This window comes from Sinohyriopsis cumingii, unplaced genomic scaffold (genome assembly GCF_028554795.1).
Source record: "Sinohyriopsis cumingii isolate HCF-2022 unplaced genomic scaffold, ASM2855479v2 utg000813l, whole genome shotgun sequence".
Classification (NCBI taxonomy): Eukaryota; Metazoa; Mollusca; class Bivalvia; order Unionida; family Unionidae; genus Sinohyriopsis; species Sinohyriopsis cumingii.
In genome coordinates this window covers 1350795-1372302 of record NW_028315934.1, presented here as the reverse complement: position 1 = coordinate 1372302, position 21508 = coordinate 1350795, and the positions used below count along the sequence as shown (strand labels likewise).

Here is a 21508-nt window from a genome sequence, read left to right as displayed (position 1 = left end):
CTTTGGTGTCGATACGACAATCGACAAAGCCTCTGTCAGGTTCAGGTTGCTGCTGCTGCTGCTGTTGCTGTTGTTGTTGCTGTTGCTGCTGCTGTCTCTGAAGTCTGTACTTCTCTGTCCATTCTTCTTTCTCCCTGTTCACTTCTTCTCTGAAGAGCTCTTCTATCAGGTCTTCAGTAACTTTTAACATTCTCACATTCTCTATCTCTTCTGGCTTCGGTATCAGACTGTGTCTGACCCTATGCAAATTCACGTAGGCTTCGTTTAGCTTAGCTAGTTTGGAGCACATCTTCGTAGGAGGATGAGTCGACAATGGATGGTTAGACTGGAAACAACCCGGTTCTTAAAGTCAAAGCGCGGACGTGAAGGAAAACATCCCTCTACGGTTTTCGAGCCGCAACGTTCAATGAGTGTCATGAGAGGGATAGTAAGAAGTCAAAGAGCATAAATCAACATTCCTTTAGCCAAACAAACCACAAAGGCATTTTTTTCAAAACACAACATTTTTTATTCAAAATCACTTAACATTAACCAACAACTCTAACATTTTTTAACAATAATCCAACAATATAACATCAAACATTTTTTCAAATGACAAACATTTTTTCAATTTACACTCTACTTTAAACAGGGTTGGCAAAGTTGTGAATGAAATTGTGATTTCCACTGTTGCAAGTCATTGAGTCATGGATGGACACTACGTTTCCTAGCTTAAGACAACAAAATAAGCATACTAGTCACAAAATCAACGATTTACTTTCTCATCGTTTCTAGAAAAATCACGATCAAAATAAGTCACTAAATGTTCTTTTGCTGATAATAAGTGATCAATTTCGATCTCGACTTTCTCTTTGAATTTGTCAAAGAGGGCTTTGATGTAATGGATGTCTCGAGTCGTTAATGGAGGACAGAAATGTTCACGCAAGTCTTTATACCACCAACGTAACACGTCTTTTTTAAACAGACTCCAAGCTTCGTCCAGATATTCGTTGAATTTTTCTTCTTGACTGATGTTTTGACATTCATAGTAATCATGCTTCATCCATGTCGTAATTGTGTCTGCCAGGTATGTAGCACAGTAGGAGACCAATTGCTGTTCTTGTTCTGGACATCTCGACTTGATCACGATGTCCTTTTCGTCTTTGTGTTGGGATTCTCCTTCCACGGTCTCCTCACATTCCATCTTCAAAGCTTCTCCACTAGGTAAAGAGGGAGAACAGTCTTCCATGGTTTCTAATAATCTAGAATGACTTCTCTCAAACTGTTGATTTCTATCGTATTATCGAATTCTGCATACAGGATGACGTTCGCTGTCTTGTCCAGTGGTTCTGCAAACTGAAGTTCCACACGAATCTGGCCTGATTTTATAGGGTGGAAATGTCCCTCGCAACTGCCTTGGTCTGGAGTGAAATCGAAAGCCCACAAAGCATAGCCTCCTGCGTAATCTTCGTACGTAATGCCGTGACTGGTGTTGGTTCCTAACTGGCCGGTGGCTTCGTACAAGGACAAGAACGATCTCAAGTAATTCATCTTCGTGTCACTAAAGTCAGGTTCGAAAGGTCTGGTACACAAGGTCTTGCCATCGCGACTGACTTCGATTTTCTTCACCTTAAAGTGTTGAAAGTTGAAAGGATTTTTTTTGAAGGCTCCGTTCAAGGCTTCATTCTCGACCATACCAAGGATTAAACGTTTGGGTAACTGTCCTTGAAACAGATGATCTTCGATCATGGAATGGTGGCTAGCGGGAATGGTGAACGTTTTCACTTCCACCCTTCGTATGGGATACTTGGCGGTCGTTCTGCTCAACGTTTGACTGATGTCGTTTCCCACTTTGGGTAACACTTCCACGCGTCGTACGTAGAGTTTGGCCTCCTCAATTTTGCTTTTAGGATTGCCAGCATCAGTATCAGCCAACAAATGGAAAGCGGCACTGCTACGATTCAGTCTCAAGCGGACATTGACCCCGTTTAGCAAATATTTCTCTTGCAACCACATGTCCAAATGCAAACGATCCATCAGTTCTAAACTCTTTCCACCTAGGGTTTTGCTTCGTCTTTCCACAAATCCGTCATTGTCTTTATCTGTTTCCTCAAACGCCTTCGCTTCGTCAGGTTCCCATAGCACACAGGCATTGAGATGAGTATTCTTGGCATCTATTCCGTATGTCAAGAGATTTTCCAGGTAGGCACGGTAAGGGTAAGTATCCATGCTGATGCTAACCAGTTTGTTGTTCAAGTACAAGTCCACTGAGCTGAACAAGGAATGCATGAAATTGTTGACGGGAGCTATATTCTCAGTGTCTTCTACTGCACCATTATCCTTATCTAGAACTTTGATTTTCAAGTACAAGTAACTGCTATTCAGATCGATGTAATCTTCGGGCTGTCCCTTGATTTCAAACTCGATGGGAGCGGAATCTGCCAATGAGGAAACGGGATGAAATTACACCCATTGGGATTCTTGCATGGTCATCATGGTGGGCGGCATGGCAAACAGATCCAGTTCCGACTTGGAACAGGCGCATGACTCTCGGTGCATCATTTTTTTGTTGCTGTGTCTCAATAATCGAAAACGTCTAAGTCTCGAACGGTTCTTCTTTTCTTGGCCTTTCTAGTTTTAGAAGTGTGAAGTCTGGTGAAAGGGTGTTTTCTTCGTCGTCTCTTTCTGCCTTGTCCTTGCTGAATGCCTGACTCGGTAGCGTGCAGGGCATTTATAGGTGTGTCCCGTTGGCCCAAAAGGTCTTTACCCGTTTGCAGCAAGACATTTTTGCCTGCCCTCATGAAAGCTTCTTTAGGGTTTTGTTTGTCGATGATGACATTTTGGAGAAATTCTTTGCCTTGCGTCAGTGCCGCATCTTTCAAGGCGTGCAATCCGCGTGTCACTATCGGTTTCAACACCGGAGCCACCGAACGAAAGGCCGATTTTAACATATCTCCTAAACCGTGTCCTCGCTGTCGAGCAACCCCTTGGTACACTGGATACATGACTTACGAGTCGTGAGAGAACCGTTTTCGAAAATGGAGTTTCACCGTGACTTTTCCTTTGGTGAATGAAATATTTTGTCCCAAATCTCCTTTTATAGCAATGTTGACCGTGTCCAAATACGACTTGCTGACAGGCAAATAGTGAGGATGGACAAATTCGCGGTGGACGTGATAAGTGTTTCCACCTTCCTCGTCAGTGGCCGTGGCAGAATTTACTTTGAAAGGAATGACACGCAGTAACGGCACGGAGGTGTGTCCCACCACGTTATACTCCACAACATCGGAGTACACGAAGATCAAATTCAGTCCCTGGTTCAGTTCTACCGGGAAACGAAAATACCTCTCAAAATGCCCGTTGATGTCAATCTCTGCGATGTGAATTTTTTTGGTCTGCTTATCCGTGACCAAATTGAGGTCTCCACCTAAAATGTCATACAATCCAGGGCAAAATTTAATACGTATACTTCTATCCTCACTTTCAAATCTGATGAGTAGACGATGAGACTGTCTGTGGTACTCAATGGTGACACGTTTATTTAGTTTGGACAGAACTTTGTCAAAGGCTGCATAGAATTTGTCAGCGATGGCCTCCACCAGATGTTGACCACTAAAATAATGACCTGAGATAATTTTACAGTGATACACGTAAAGAGGAGAAGCGTCACTGCTGAGTATTGGGGCCTTGGGAAGTGATTTATGTTGAGAAGTGGCCGTCATGGTTTGCTGCACTGTTGGGTCCAGAATTTCGACGTCAAAAGTGTTTTGAGTTTCAGTGATGTTTTTGATTTGTGTTGGGTGAATCATTTCTACCAAAGCCACTTCCCAATGGGCTTCGTGATCTAAGGGGATGGCCTGAGGTAATTTGGCCGTGTAACAGCACAACGTGTTGTGGGGAAACACCTCCATGGAACTGTCACTGGGTAATTTTAAGTAAAATTGGTTTTGGTGACTCATAATTCCAGAGTTCTGTGGCTGTCCAAGGGGTTACTGGACGTCAGAGGCGTGTCTCCGCTCAAAATGGGGTTCTGGTTGTGGTTGGAGTGGTGACTGGCACTGGTACTGGACACAAGGTTCCCGTGGTTCCCGTTGGGAGAGAATTTCAGGGAGGGATTGGGAAACAGGTAACCGATGCAACTGCTCAATAAAATGGTCCACAATTGTTTGTCTCCTTGTTGCAAACTCAAATTGGCAATGGCTGCCCCGATGACACAATACACTACGAAGATTTGGCAGAAAAAGACGATTTGCGTTTTAGGCACACGTTCTCCGCACCACACCCACAAGGGTTGTTTTTGTAAATCTTGCACAGAAGAACTAGGTGAAGGAGTGGTCGACGTAGCTGCGTCTGTGTGAAAGGGCATGATGGTCACTTCTTTTTATAGTCGATGACTTGCGAAGCGTCGATCCAAGAATCAAAACTGGGTGGATATCCTTTCCAACGTACTTTGACTTCTTTGACACGTCGTTTGCCCACTTTACGGGTTCTGCGTTCGAGAATGCTTTCGATGTCGTACACGTCTTCTTTTTTGGTGACACGTTGTAACTCGGGCAAATAAAACGTTCCTTTGAGCACTTCTCCGTTCAGGTCTTCCAATTTATAGACGGCAGGATGACGACCATGCACTCGTCCAGTGACACGAAACAATTCGGTCGTCCAGTTAGGTAAGTAACCTTTGTCGAAAGTGCGTTTGGTTTTGCCAATGCGCACCCAATCTCCTACGGCCAACTCTCCACTTTTCTTGGGGACAGCCTTCGTCTGGGACGTACCAAACAGGCGCTCAAACACCAACACTTCGTTGTCGGGAGTCACTTCTTGCGGGGCACGTCCGATGCTTCGATGGTAAAATTGGTTGTACGCTTGCACCAGGTGCGGTAAGATGTCGATGTACTTCAGAGTGTGGTGATGCGTAAAATATTTCCACATGCGTTCTTTCAAAGTGCGTTGAAAACGTTCCACGATGCTGGCTTTGGTTTCGGGATTCTCGGTGGTAAAAAAATGAATGTCATGTTTCTTTAATTCTTTTTGGAAAGCTTGGTTCAGAAATTCGGTGCCTTTGTCCGTTTGCCATCGAAGAGGGTGACGACCGCTTTGTTTCAACACTCGTTGCAGGGCTCGCACTAACTCGCTGCTCGATTTGGAAGTCAAGGGCACGACCCAGGCAAATTTGGAAAAGACGTTGATGACACAAAACAAATATTTGTAGCCACGATTGTAGCTGGCCAAATGAGAGACATCGGCTAAATCGGCTTGCCATTGATGATCGATGCCTTCCACTCGGGTGCGACTTCTGGCAAACTTGGTTAATGGGTTTGTGTAAAGTGTAGGTAGCTTGTTCTTGTAACCATCGTTGCACTTAAGGTAAACGGAGACTTTTCGGTCGCGTTTAGGCAGCACGATACAATTTTTGAACTCCTGCGTAACCTGCAGGATGCGAGGGATCGTAGTAAATGCTGGCTAAGACTTTTTCCATTTTTTGTGTTAGTTGGTGTGTTAATAAGACACCCACTCTTGGAGGAGGCTACTCTTTTTCTCTTGGGGTATTTTCTTGGATTGCAATGCTTTGCGTGTGCGACCGGCAATAGGTGTTGAAGAGGAGGATGTCTGAGCGGGGGATATCGGTTCTTGTTTCACTTCTGTCTTCACTTCTGTTCACTTTCTTTTCTCTTGTGATGATGAAGGGGTGGCCATCATCTTTTTAATCCATCCAATTCTGGAGGTAGGTGGTGTTGTTAACTTGCGTACTTTTTCTGGTGGAGTTTGAAACCCTTCTTCTTCTTCTTCTTCTCCTTTTCCTTTTTCTGTCTTGGTCACTGGTAGTGGTGGTACTGGTACTGGTACTGGTACTGGTGATGGTGCTGGACTTTTCATCAAGTTCTTAAAATCTTTCAGAGTGGGTAGAGCTGTTTCGTCTAAAGCTTTCTGGTGAAAGAGTTGCAGTCGTTGCAAGAGTTGACCGTCCTTTTGCGATTTTTCTGTTTCGGACAAATCTTGGCGATCCATCAAGGACTGCAATTCGTGTTGTAACTGGGACATCTCGCTCAAATGGGGATTGGGAGGTAAATGCGGGGTGCGTTGTTCTTGCCACCGATGGTATTCCATCCATCGTTTGTAAGGCACTAAAGCTAGTTTTCGTCCTTCCATAGGGTTGTCAGGGGTCGATTCTGAAATCTTGGGACTTCCGAAGGCCTTTTTATCTTGCTCCCACCAGTCCTCCCAACATGGTTCCCAAGACTCCTTTCAGTAAGGGGCCTAACAAGAGAGGTAAAATGCCTCCACGTTGGACCAACATCTTCTTTTTTTGACGAATCGGAATTTTCTTTTGAACCATTTGGCGAAGAACGTGACGATGTTTGCTTAAGCATTGTTTCTGGTATTTGGACAAAGGGATCGTGCCTTTCAAGACGTTCAAACAGCATTCGCACACGGTATCGATGACCTCTTTGTAGGCCGATTGAATTTTTTTTTTTCGTAGAGGTGGAGAAGCTTTGGACAGGACAGATAACATGTCCCCATGTTTGACTAAACGTGGTGGTAGTCCTTTCCTTTTCTTTCCTTGGGGTTTTCTGGAGGGTGACATCTTTGAGTCTTCAGTAGCACCAAAAAACACTGATACCCTACTTGGTCACACACACCTTTTTTATACTGGAACGCGTCGCCACTGATTGTCTTTACGTCGTATCAATTTGAGGACAGGCATGACACGTCGTGCATGGGTACGTAACGGACTAAATCGAGCCAGTTCTTGCTTGGACAAATCCAGTAAACTTTGTAACATGCCCGATCTTTCTTGAACTTTGATTTTGGGAGAAGGTACTTTGTGAGCAGCAGTCACTGCCACTAAATTGGACGGTCCTGCCACTGGGGAAGTAATTTTTGGGGTCATCAACGGAGAAGTTCTTGGTGTGATCAACGTCTCCAAGTACTCTTCAGTTCTGGGTGTCATCAACGGAGAAGTGGATGAACGTGAGGCTGCCGGAGATGCGGTCACCGCCGTGGCAGGTCGTGGTTTGCGAGTGTAAAGTTGCGTCCTGGCCGAAGTGCCTCTCTTGCGACTAGTTTTCTTCTGTGGACTTTTCTTTTTCTGGGGACTTTTCTCTGTTTCTTTTTCTGGGGGCTTCTTTTCTTTTTCTGGGGTGGTGTCTGGTAAGAGGAGGGTCCCGCCACTGGAGAAGTTCTTCTTGGGGACCTGGTCTTTTTCTTCTTCTTGGGGCTTCGTTGGACTTTTTTCTTGGGGATAACTTTGGGGGCATTAGGATCCCATCTTAAGAGAGAGCGAATGATGACCCCTCCTAGAGTACCGCTCCCTCCAGGTTTCAAAATGATTTGTTTTTTGGTTTGAGTGTCGATGCGGGGATCGGCCAGTTGGACCAAAGCGACTTTGTTTCGATCGAAAAAGCGTTTGGTTTGATGAGGAATCTGAATGATTCCTTGGAGTAATTGACGTGCCGTCACCGTGAACCATAGTAAGACTTCTTTGAGACTAGCTTCTAAGACACGAGCTCGTATTTGTGGATTTTTTTCTCGACTGATGCCATACAAGGCACGAATCAATTTGACGGGAAGATGCGACTGAAGGGACGTCATGTTCACACTGTGTGTGAGACAGACAAAAAAGGGTCTGAGGTTTTTATAGATTTTTTTTGTGGAGTGAAATTAAGTCGAGGACGGAGACGTGTACAGGACAGGCCCTCCGTCTTGGCACCAGTGGTGAAACAAGTGGGTACGAAATCGCAAATCCTCGGGGGTCGTAGGTTTCAAATCGACGAGTAAATAGGCGTGTGGAGTTTGAGTGGCATCGTCGTACGCCTGAGTCAGCAAAGGCGTTCCTAACTGTTTGGCTAAGACTTACACTTGCGATTTATCTCGAGGGCTTTTAAACAAGACCACGTAATGCGCATTGAGACTGATGGTGCGATGGGCTTTACTTTGTTGAAACAAATTTTGGGTGATGTAAACGACACTGGCATTACGGTGATGCCCTTTGCGCGTGAACCACAGTTTAATTTCTTCTTCGTCTTCTCCTAACATGTCGTCAAAAATGACCAAATGGGTTAGACGGGAGTCAGAGACGATGCCGTCGTCTTCTTTTGGAATGCCTTCCACAAACACGATGGAATCGCCTTGACTTTCTCGCAAGAGGCTGTACGCCGATTGCCACTCTTTGTAACACCACACGATCCGTTGAGGTGGTCGATCGATCAAATGATGTTTATGTTCGATCAAACGTTTGACGAATTCGGTTTTTCTTGAACCGCTAGGTCCAGCAATGAGCATGTTAAAGGGATGGCGAAGATACAAAGGCTCCCAACTGGCACGATCTAAGTGTTCGTCGATGACTTTGACAGAAGAGGAAGAGGGAGCAGAGACAGCAGAGGTAGCGATAGTGTGAGAAATGTCACTTGTGACACGAAAACAAACAAGACAAGAGTTTATATACTTTTTTCAGAACACGTTTATTGAATGTTTCAAACACGAATACGAAAGACAAAAAAAAAAAATACATAAAAGCCAAAGGCTTAAGTATAAGGATAAAAGGCACATGATAACCATTAACGTGGAATAAACACAAGTGTCTGTACAACATGTTTTGGGTAATGTTCTGACCAGTTCTATAGTAGGGGGTAAGGTCACAAAAGTGTCCTCCCGAAAGGGTCTTTCAGGCCTGTCCACGACAGTCCCGTCCTGGGTGACGGGTTCTTCTAGCACCGTCACTAACACAGGTTGAAAAGTCGCAAGGCTCACAATCGCATTCCACTTCAGAAGCCCCACACTTGAATTGTGCCTGTCTAAACTTGTTTTGTGTTTCTCTGAAAGTATTCATCTTGTTCGCTCGGTCTTGGTAGTCACAATGAAATATCGATCTTGCCTAGGGTTCCTTTTTATATACAGGCCAATACCGACGTGTCCATACGGTAAGGTGAAATGATTGGGAAGTCGCACTCGCTTCTGGTACACGATTTGATAGACTTTTTCCAAGGGTCGACTGACGATGTGGTGAGTGGGTAAACGTACAATCTTGTTGGGTTGATAGGTGGTCACTTTAAAGTTTCCATCCTCTCCCGATTGCAAGGCTTCTTTCAATACCCCAAAGTTCACCACACGACTGGTACGATAATTCAGAGTCAGTCCTTTCACTTTGCACGTCGTGTGCAATTCTCCTTGTGGGTCCCGGTATTCGTAGCCGTAATTTTTGGGACCACCACTGACGAAACTTAGAATCTTGTCGTCGGGATGTTCGTCTGTCCAGGCTCCTAAACGGTCTCCTTCGATGTCAGGGTGCTGTTGACTCGGGTGATGGATGTAAATGCAACCGTCCGTGTCAAAGTACAGGACACGTTCCCCTAACAGTTCTAAAGCTTCGTACAATTTTAAGCGAGCATGAGCTGTCACGTAAGCCGCAATGATGACATTTCCAAAGGGGTCGGCTTCTACAAAGTCCAGATCTTCCTCGTAATTGACCAAGATCAAATCCTCCCGAACGACGTCCACGTGTTTCATGTATTTGGTTTTGTCGTGAATCATCTGAAAGTAGCGGGAAGGTTCTGTCAAATATTCCGTCTTGGGTAAACACGGTCGTTGTGCCATTTTACCCCACAAGCAATTTAACATCACTTTGGCAAACGACCGCCTGCCTTCGTTTTTCTCGATGTGGTCTAAAGAGATGCCTTCTTGTTCATAGTATTTCTCTTTGAATGTCTTTTCGTCTTCGGAAGTGTGACACCAGGAAGGATAGCCGCTGGCTTCTTGCTTCAGTTTCAAAAAGGCATCCACGTAGTCGGCGAAAATGCCTTTCTGACTGTGGTCACCCTTGTGGTATTGTTGTGTCTTGGGAAAGTGGCAAATTTCGTGCACTTCTAACAGTTGGTATCCCATGTCCAGAGCTTTGAACAATTCTACGCCGACCCAGGTTCCCGTCAAGGCACGTTCTTCCTGGGTGTGCTGACAAGGTTGGTCTTGGTTGCACGTTTCGGCACAAGTACGGCACAAAGGAAACATCAGTTTGCCTTGGCAATGGTGAGGTAAGACGGGATGGTATAGGTTCGTGGGAGGCAAAACTTCACACTTGATCAAGCCTTCGTATTGTCGAATGTTTTTCAGGTCGATGTGTTCCGTCAACAATTGTGGGTGCCCTGCAGGAAAGCGACAATATTTGCACACGTAAGGATACAGCGAACACACGTCCAAATATTTGATTTCTTCTCCTTTCTCTTCGTTGGCTTGGTACAGCAAACAGGTGGCATTGGTCCTTCCTCCGTACAAACTATCCCTCGGGTTTAGGAGGTCCATCAGCTTGTAACTTTCCACGGCACGTTTAAACTCGGGATCGGTTTTCATACGGTGATCGTACTCGTGTTCCCACATTTCCACCACTTGGTATCCTTGCTGTTCTAACTTTAGGCGTCGCTGACAAGTGTCCTGGTACAAGTCTTCCATGGTTCGTTGTAAAAAACTGATTTTTAGTGCTACGATCAGGGTAACAGACGGGACATCCGTGAAATAAGCAACCGTTAAACTCGTACACGATCTTGGGGGTTTTCTAAGTCCCAGCCATCGACCGAATACGTTTCGATGGTCTTTTCACCTCCTCCGTTGCGGGCATGCTGAATCCATTTGTCTTCCTTGTCGCACAAGTAATGTAACCAACGTAGGGCTTTGACCGAGTATTGACGTTTGACATAGTGGGTCGTTTGAGGACTGATGACAGCCACGGTGTTTTCAGGCATGAATCGTTGTCGATACACTAAGGAACAAGCTTTGGCAATGGTGCAAGCTTCTTTCAAAGGATCGACCCCTCCGTGTTCCATGAACAGTTCTCGAAATTTTCCACAGCAACGCCGTAAAATGTCCACGTCAGAACGACAATACTTTAGCATTTCTTCCTGAAAGTCGAAAGGGTCGGAGGCGTGAGTCTGGTACCAAGCGTAGAAAGCTTCTCGTTGTTCGGTACGCATGTTGTCGGGGTCGTAATAGTGAGCCTCAGGCAAATGGGGTAGAACGGCGTGTTGATTGGCTTACGTATTGAAAAGTGTGGAAAGTACCCTTTAGTCATTTCTGTCATTCCAAACGTTTTAGGCATTCGACTCAAAGGCATGGCGAAATAGCTCATCGAATCTTTAAACTGCACTTGTCCCACTTGCATGAAAATGATTTTGGCTCCGTTCAAAGTGACTTTAGGACGTTCGGTGCCTTGTTCCGTATAGTATCTGAGAAGAAACTGTCCATCGTATCCGGAGAAATTGTGAGCCATCACTGTGGCATGACGATGACAATCTCTGTAACGTTCGATGTCCTCTTGGCTCCACGTCTTGTCGATGGGGTCTAAGACCCATTGGGCAAAATCGGCTAACGTGTTCGGTCCTCGAAAATTTTTTTCACGCCCTCCGGGAATCTTGCTGCAGTGAGGGCAATGACTGAAGATAGGTTCTTGAATGCACTTCTCGCACGCTCGATGAGCCACGCAGAAATTAGGAATGTGAACGCCAGTCTCTTGCATGCATTCGAAATCGAAAACGATGAAATTGCCTTTCTTCTTGTGACCGTCCTCTTTCTCTGGTGGGGGTTTGTATTTTTGCACGAAGCATTCGTGTTTCAAGTCCACGATGTGGTGAAAAATGTGACATTTTTTATTTCCTGAACATACGTGTGCTTTGGCATTATTGGTACGTAGGCCTTGTCGACACGTAGGGCACAGTCTCAGCAGTTGACAAGCACATTTCTGCTGTGAACCTTGCGTCTTCAGATGTTGTTGGTAACAGGCAGGGCTGACAAACGTGCGCAGACAAGAAGGACAATGTACTCTTTCTTGTCCTTCGCTCAGACAGGGTGGAGAGGCCAAACATCCTGGGCATTTCCATCCACAATGTTTGTGTTGCTCTCGATTGTTATAGCCATAGTCACATTTCTCACAGTAATAACTGTATCCCAGGAATCCAGTGATAGTGGTGATGGTATCGAAATGGTCATCGTGATAATAGACATGAATGTATTTTCCTTCCTTAAAGTCTTTCCCTCGAAACAACAGAGGTCCGCGCATTTCTTGAGGGTGAACTTTCAAGGTGTAGAGTGGAGCTAGGACATCTTGCAATTTCTGCATCTCAGGAATGCCACAGGGTGTGTCTTTGGACAGTCCGGCTTGTTGTAACAGGAGTTCTGCTTCGTTTCGTTGTTTGGCTCGGTCGGATCGTTGAATAGTTTTCCAAGCTCTTTTCCATTCTACCGTGTCGTTCTTGTTGGCTTAGGTTCGTCCCACAACGATGGCTCGGGCTAAACACATCTGGTCAATTGTGAATTTGGACGAGACTCTTTTTGGTGTTGCGAAGGTCGTTCACCAATAACACCTTATTGCGTTGTCCGGTCCCTTGAGGAGGAGAGACGTGGGCCATTTTCAGTGTGGCTTTACCATCGTTGATGTCAAACTGGTCATTAGGTTGTTGTACGTGTTGAATCTTGTCCATGACTTTGGAAGGGGTTAGTTCTGCGGGTCTGCTAAACTCGATCTAAACAGGGGATTTCAAGCTGTCGTGATCTATGGATAGTGTCAAGCGATCGTCTTCTTTGGGTTGACATTGTCGCTTGAGTGTGGTGATCAAAGAATCCCACATCTCGGTGATAAACCCTTCTGCTTTCTCCAATGGTACGTCGGCCTTGAAATCTTTAAACTTCACTGTGTAGGTGTAAGCCGTGGTTCTAAATTTTCTAGAGGAGCGCTTTTCCGTCTCTCGAATGGAATAGTACTTTTCAGGGTTAACTAAGGGTGGTGAACTTTGTTTAGAGGGTTCGGATTCTGGTTCACTCATGTCCTCTTCAAAATCACTGGCATGAATTTGTGCCAAGACTTCAGCTCTGGTACGAGGCGATAGATCACGTTTCTGCCTCTTACTTTCTTCTTCTTCTTTCTTCTCGAATGAATAGGATCGTTTCATCTTGAGTGCAAAACGTCAAATGACTCAGGTTTAAACACCATAGACTAATTTATAGTCATAGCAAACCAGCGTATATAAAAAGGGTGTGTGTCTTGTCCTTTCACTATTCATTTCACTCTCAAACCGAGCACAACGATGGAAGAGACTACCCAGATGGAACGCTTCATCAGAGCTTTGCGAGGGGTCATTAGAAAATTCTCTTCAGACCAGCCGACGGACTACTCTCCTTCATTTCGAGATAAAAGTCAAGATACTTGCTATATCTGTCAGAAGAAAGGGCATTGGTCTTCAGAGTGTCCAGACCGTCAAAAAAGAACAAAAACAGGGGCTAGAAAAGACAAAAGTCAAGATACCTGTTATTATTGTCAAGAAAAAGGACATTGGTCTCCAGACTGCCCAAAAAAGAAACAAGAGGAGTCGGAAGAAAAGAGGGATTCTTCAGAAGAAGAGAGAGATTCTTCAGAGGAAGAAAGCAGCCAGGTGAAGAAAAAGAAACAGGAGAAGAAAAGAAGAAGGGAAGAAAGTGAGGAGGAAGAGGAGGAAAAGACTGTGACGGTGATGAAATTGAAAAAAAAAAGAGAGAGTAAAAAAAGAAACAGAAGAAGTGAATGTAATTTATAAAGTGTTCTGTTGTGAATTGTGAATTGGATTGTAACTATGGAGAACAGAATACATTAATTATATAAGGTAAGTGTCTTTGAGTTTTGATTTTAAAATAAGAAGCTACACTCACGCACTCATACACAGACATGTACTATAAGGGTAAAATGGGGGGTGGGTTGTTGATTTTTGAGTTATTGGCAAATTGAAAGGCTATCTCTTTTCGAGAGAAGTGGGTGGCCCTGAAAATGGCCTTTTTTGGTGTAGGGATGAGTTTAAGCAATCAACTTTAACTGCCTTAAGCCTTTGCCACGGCCGAGGCCTACTTCTGATGATGATGATTGGGTTGAAATCACTAAGGGTGGTACGATAGGCTTAGTCACAGGGTTGGCGTGTTTAGCTCGGGAAGGTCGTATTCTCTTCGGTCGTGATAAAGAAGTCTGATACATTTGTTTCAGACTTCTTAACTCCGCTAAAATGTCCAACAGTACCGTAGCCGTTTGATTTTCACCCTCTTGTTTCTTTGCTGCTACTTCTTGTTGTTGTTGTTTTTTTCTTACCTCTTCTTGTTGCTGTTGCTGTTGCTGTAGGAGAAAAGCTTGTTCCGCTTCCTTTTGTCGTTGCATAAATTTCTCCAATTCTTCTTTCTGTCTCTGTCTAAAATTCTCCACTTGCGGTAATGAAGAATGAGACGAAGGTTCCGGAACAAATTCTTGCGAGGTTAGAAAATCCACAAAATCCCAATGTACCTCTTCTGAAAGTAAGTCCGGGTTCCCTTGGGCGGTCTCCACTGCTGGTGCACCCCAATGGATCGTTTACTGAGTTTCCGTCATGTTGAATCACTGTCGCATAGATTGACAGCACACAGGCGCTAGCGAATCTATATAGACCACATGACGTCACAGACTGCTCTCTTCGGATTGGATGCGGACTGACTGAATTTTGTAACGCGTGTTCGGATTGGTGAATGAACTCAATCCGTTTCAATCCTTCCTCTACCTATAAATAAGCGCAGTTCACTGCATTGATTCACCTGTTCTCGTCGCCTCACGATGTGGACTGACGTTGAATCTTCCACCCTTGTGTCTTCCATGATGTTTAGGACGGACATACCCATGTATGTCCGATCCAAGTGGACTGTTGTTGATAGGACAGATACTAGTCTATGGATGAGAAGAGTTTACATAGAAAGACAAGGATGCCTCAAGAGGGTACTTGTGTATGGACCTGCAGTTAGAAGGAGTTTAAGAAGAAGAAGATGTGACAGATGCCGTCTATGTTAATATTAATATTAACATAAAACCAAAGGCCCTTTTCAGGGCCACCCACATTTCTCGAAAAGAGAATGACTTTTCAATTGCCTACCCCTTTATAAAAAAAATTAAAAAAAAAACAAAAAACAATCCCATGTTCAATTCCCCTTGTCCCTATAGTAGTTTTTTTTCTAACATGTTTAATTCCCCTTTGTCCCTAGACAAACCCAAACTCTATTCCCATGTTCAATTCCCCTTGTCCCTAGACAGACCCAAACTCTATTCCCCATGTTCAATTGCCTTTGTCCCTAGAATCGATATTTTTTTTTTCCATTGTTCGAATGCCTTTGTCGCTAATCTCAATATTTCCTTTTCTTTCCTTTCTCCAATGTTAAATTCCATTGTCGCTAATCTTACCCAGGGTTTTTTGCCCATGTTAAATTTCCATTGTCGCTAATCTTACCCAGGGTAGTTAATGTTAAATTTCCATTGTCGCTAATCTTACCCAGGGGGTGTTTTTAATGCTAATTCCCATTGTCGCTAATCTCACCCCTTTCACTACTGGTGAGGTTCAGGAAAAATTTCATAACTTATAGGAATACAGTAAACGTTTAAAAGACGTATTGCCTCAAAACGAGACTCATTCACAAAGCGTGTCTGCAAGACAATTACTAAATTTCTTCGATTGGATTCCTATTGGCAACAGTATGAATATGTCCTTACAAAATACATTCTTGTAAGGAAGACGATAATATTTAGAGTCTACTACTGGAATTCTGAGAAGTCATTTACAGAGTATGACAAGATTCTAGTACTTGGCGCACAATACCGACTTAGAAAGTGTTCGGATAAATTATGCAAATGTGAAGCAAGAAAAACCATGCAAGAGTGAAAAAGGAGTGTGGATGCTGGTTCATTAGTTAAGTAACGGAAACTTATTTGAGTTTTGTTGAATTATACAGTTTGCTACTAATGTTGTCTTCGGTGCCTAGGAAATAGGGGAAACGTCGACCTCAAACCAGCTTTATGCAGGTGGGTTTCTTATTTGCTCAGTAGTGAGACGCAGTAAGATGCCAGGCATGCTACAATATTTCCTTCTCTAAATATTTGTTTAGGAATACGAAACTAGTTAAATCGGCGTAATACCCATGATCTATCCAGGTTTAAATAAAAATATCAAAATTTCTTGAGAGAGAAAGAGAGAGAGCATGCCTATGAACCTTCAGAAAATGCTGATATTGATGCCAGATGTAGATATAGCGGAAAGGATTCAAAAGCACATTTGCATTTAAGAAAAATAAGATTACGGAAATCTATGTAACTGTGAAATAAAACAGTCGAGTTATCCCGTGAATTTGAGGAAATCTTCATACTTTTCTCAAAGATAAGAAAACCCCGTTTTATGGAACATTCAATGTTGTATGACATTAATTTAATCCATGATGCATGCTGAATTATCAATGAGAAAACCTATTGTTACCAGATATTCCAAAAATTCTTAGTTTGTGAATGAAGTTTTGAGATGGATAGTAAAATTTAAGACAAATGTGTTAAGGCCTTCAAGAGATCGCAACTATCGTATTTGTTTAAGACGGATCATAATCCAACTAGATGAAGGAAATGGTCAGAATAAAGCCATATTTTATTTATTTGGCAGATTATAGGTGTGAATAGGAATAAAATGGACGACTCCAATCTTATGGATCCTTACACTGCGAAAGGTATGATTAGTCCAGATTCAAGTAAGGTATCTTTAAGCTCAAAAATGTCATCTACATTTCTGACATTTACGGTTGTTACATCTTATAACATTACTTATGATCATATTACATTTACAGTAGGTACAGTTCATAAAATTACTAATGATCATATTACATTTACAGTTGGCACAGTTTATAACATTACTTATCATCATATTACCTTTACAGTTGGTACAGTTTATAACACTGATTATGGTTATACTACATTTACAGCTGGTACAGTATATAACATTACTCATGATCATATTACATTTACAATTGGTACAGTTTATAACATTAATTATGATCATATTATATTTACAGCTGGTACAGTATACATCATTACTAATGATCATATTGCATTTACAGTCGGTAGAGTTTATAACATTATTTATGATCATATTACATGTATGGATGTTACCGTATATAACATTGCTAATGATCATATTACATTTACAATTGGCACAGTTTATAACATTACTTATGATCACATTGCCTTTACAGTTGGTACAGTTTATAACATTGATTATGGTTATACTACATTTACAGCTGGTACAGTATATAACATTACTTATGATCATATTACATTTACAGTTGGTACAGTTTATAACATTAATTATGATCATATTGCATTTATAGTTGGTACAGTTTATAACATTAATTATGATCATACTGCATTTACAGTTGGTACAGTTTATAACATTATTTATGATCATATTACATGTATGGATGTTACCTATATAACATTACTTATGATCATATTTTTATTTACGGTTGGTCTAGTTTTTAACATTTTGGATAGTGCTATATTTACTGTAATTGATTTAAAAATGATATTTCATCAAAGGTTATTCAGTTTAGGGGAAGTTTTTGTACTGAAGAGTATAATGAATGGGACTTAAGTGGCAACTCCATTGTCTTTATATACATCAATACCGCAGCTTTATATACAGCTTTACCTCAGCTAGGACCTACAAATTCTGAAACGGACGCACAATCCTCCCTTACATTTTGGTTATTTTAATAGATAAGTGTATTTACCCCAAAAGTGAGGTATTTTTCACTGACACTGTAAAAGCATGCAAATAACTAAAGAATACGAGTAGACTGTTCTGCCTTCTAATAAAAAGTAAAAATATGAAAACTAAAATCAGGGTTTTCTGTTTGACAAATATCGTGTTGATTGACAGGGGGCCTTAAATTTGCGGAGTAAGTTTCATGACAAATGGCAGACAATGTTGAAGACAAAACATCTTGAAACTGTACATGTCGCATAGTAGAACCCACATTGTTGATCTTGCTGGCTTCTGAATGACTAGCTACGATGTCGTAGCCTCAACTTGATTTGTTGTGGTTGAGGCTACGAACTGATCCCATATCATGTAATGGAGCAAACAAAATCATCACTAAAGTCAGAAAAACAAACAGTGTAGAAATCAACTACATAAGTATAATCATGTTGTGAAAGAAGTTTGGCTTATTTTGAATTTATTAAGCCCTTACACGATAAAATAAATTGGCATGGTTACTCTAACCGTATCCTGTCCGCCATGACAGATAACGCGAGACTCTCGCCGTGACCCCTTTTCTACGTAAGGCTTGCCAGACCATATTTTGGATATTCTACGCTACATTATTATCAATTAAGTGCGAATAATCGCTTCTTGGTGGAATTTCAAAGTTGCCGATAAACCGTATTTACTTTTAATGCGCAGAATTTCTGACCCAAACGGCGCCAAATTTTTACTACGATTTGTTTACATTTCCAAATATGGCGTCAGTGTCCTTATATGGCACACAAACAAACGAGGCCGAGAACGGAAGTAATCATTATTTGAAATAATATGGCGGACGATCTAAACAAAAATATCGGCTAAAAAAGGTAAACGAGATTTTACAACTATTTCAACAATGATTTTCGATACTTCCGGTATTAAATAAGAGGACTACTCAATTTATTGGATTATATGCAAGGACTATGTTTAAAGTGTTATTATTAGGCTAAAAGAGTGCTGGGTGTGAATCACACCCGGCTTGCTCCATTAACACGTATATGCTCATGTTAGTACCCTGTCCACGAGGTACGAGTAAGGGTACTAATATTAGTACTACTGAATGACCACATGGCCGGCCCACATAAGTGGGTTACAAGGCTCATGACAGACCATTTGACCTACCCGTATAGGTGACCCAAAGGTTTCTTGACAGACCATTTGACCGACCCGTACAGGGGACCAACCGGGCTCCTGACAGACCATTTGACCTACCCGCATAGGTGACCCACTGGACTCGTGACTGACCATATGACCTATCAGTGTAGGTGACCAACGTAGCTCAATATGAATCACTGGAGCCCGTGGAGTTCATCCGTTAGTAAACATCAAGATGGTATTTAGAATGGTCAGATGACCAATGAGATTTCTGATATGCACTAGATGATTGACATTCGCGATTCTGCACGAGAGTTACAGAGGTCAAGATAATTATGTTTGCGCCATGAGTGGTTTGAATATCATTCTTCAAATGTTTTACCGCCATGAGTGTGTTGTTAAAAGTTGTGCCGTCTAATCGTGCGACATATAACGTTTCTATCGATAATACTAATACACTATTCCAACATTATTTCGCTTAAAGAATCACAATACACATTCTCTCTCTCTCTCTGTCTCTCTCTCTGTCTCTCTCTCTCTCTCTGTCTCTCTCTCTTCTCTGTCTCTCTCTCTCTCTCTGTCTCTCTCTCTGGCTCTCTCTCTCTCTCTCTCTCTCTCTCTCTCAGCACAAATTTAGCGAGATCACATCTGAATACATTGACATGAACTGAATCACATGGCTTGCGTACGTGGCTAATGAATGCGAAATATAGGACAGTTTCAAAAAACCCAGCAGAGGGTATGAATTTTACTTGGATGCATTCTTTTTAATATACTTCATATCACTACTTGTCTAATGTCGAATGACTGCTTTATGCCGAGGTAATCATTGTGAACTAGAGCAGACAGATTTCAAAAAGTTCATATAATTATTTGATAAGCCTACCCCACTTCCGTCACACCGACAACCGCACACAATTTATACAACACAATTATTTTTCTAAAGTTTTTATGTCAAAACGTCGATATCCAAGGACATCCTAAATGGTATTTACACAACTTCTTGACATGTAGGACAGAAAATCTGACATTGAATTCCATGTATATATCAGGAAAATATTGCACCCATACGAAAGAATATTTACCTTTCAAAATATAAAAGAAATATATACTGTACATTTAAAGAAAAACTTGCACATCCACGTTTATTAACTTTTTCATGAATTGCACTTACACGTTGATTAAATTATTAATTAAATCTAAAAAAATATTGTTATTATTATTATTATTATTATTATTATTATTATCATTATTATTATTAATATTATTGTTATTGCTGTTGTTGTTATCGTTATTGTTGTTGTTACTTCTGCTGTCGTTATTGTTTTTCAGTAAGTTATCTATTTGCTCTAACCAGACGTTGTTTTATATTGTTCAAAAAAATCCAATATACATCATGGTGCTTCCAACAGGTTAAAAGAAAAGTATTTAATGGAAATCTTCACTCTCTCATTTAATATTCGTACACTTATTTCCTAAAACAACCTTTCAGAGATGCAGGAAGCCTTCTCTCTATTTGATAAAAATGGGGATGGCAAAATCTGTACCAATGAACTGAAATCAGTTATGCGAGCACTGGGCCAAAATCCAACTGAGAAAAATCTTGCCGACATGATGACCCGAGTTGACAAAGACAGTAAGTAATAGTTAATGCCGAGTCCAGAGTCTTTATTATGCGTAAGCATTCGGCCGGCGAACACACACACACACACACACACACACGCGCGCGCGCGCTTTCGAGCGCATGAGTTACCGACCGTGCTGAGGTAGTTTTCAAAAACTCAAGGTAATCGCTGACCAATGATATACTTTAAATGCTGTAGGCAAGGAACATAGAAATGCCATTTACCACGAATCATTATACTCGTTTAACAATACAATGCAGTATTTACCAGGTATCTTTATATACTCGTTTAAAAGTACAATGAAACATATACTACGCATCGTTACACTCGTGTGTGTGTGTGTGTGTGTGTGTGTGTGTGTGTGTGTGATTTGGATTTTTAACGTAGCTGTAAAAAGTGGCAGTGATCGGTAAAGGCGAACGCTTAAGAACCCTCGGCCAACCGGTAAAATGAAACCATCTTCTTCTTTAAAATAATTTCACCACTGTTGCGGGAAGAGTACCTTTTCCATCCAAATTTATTCCACTTACAGAAATCGTTAAGATCAAAGTACATACTGCTTTGAGTCAAGGTCTATAACATTAGCTATAGATTTATATCAAAAGTAACAAAGATTTATATAAATAGAAGCAAAAATTTATATCAATAGTAACAAATAATTATATAAATAGTAACAAAGATTTATATCAATAGTAACAAATAATTATATCAATAGTAACAAATATTTATATCAGTAACAAAGATTTATATCAATAGTAACAAAGATTTATATCAATACTAACAAAGATTTATATCAATAGTAACAAAGATTTATATCAATAGTAACTAAGATTTATATCAATAGTAACACAGATTTATATCAATAGTAACTAAGATTTATATCAATAGTAACGAAGATTAATATCAATATAAATTGTTTAGATATGCAGTACTATTATTTTATTTCTGCGATTTTTGTATATAATCTTCTTTCTGCTGCTCTCATAAATATATAATGATTTGAAAAAGAATGTTAGTAGTTAAGTGGAGTCTTCTTTCTTCCTTCCAATGTTCAAGATTTGGCTGTTATTTGCGGGGTATCACATTCTCTTTGAGAAAGACTGCTACAAAGGGAAAATGTAGAAGCGAGTTACTACCGTATTGATAGATACTATTCTCTTAAATGGATCACAATTTATAAAGAAAGACTTCTTTACCTCAAATAAATGTATATTTATCAATATTACATTAGCT

At 41.5% G+C, this 21508-nt stretch overlaps 1 protein-coding gene across 2 annotated transcripts in view; it reads left to right on the top strand.

Moving 5' to 3' along the window:
• LOC149773214 (neo-calmodulin-like) overlaps positions 1-21508 on the top strand; it is a 32422-nt gene that overhangs the window by 6222 nt on the left and 4692 nt on the right. For both annotated transcript variants that reach the window (XM_089946648.1, XM_089946647.1), the window contains exons 2-3: positions 16419-16482; positions 20143-20286. In XM_089946648.1, the coding sequence (XP_089802774.1) occupies positions 16443-16482; positions 20143-20286 (184 nt within the window). In that variant the 5' untranslated portion in view covers positions 16419-16442. The remainder of the gene's footprint in view (positions 1-16418; positions 16483-20142; positions 20287-21508) is intronic.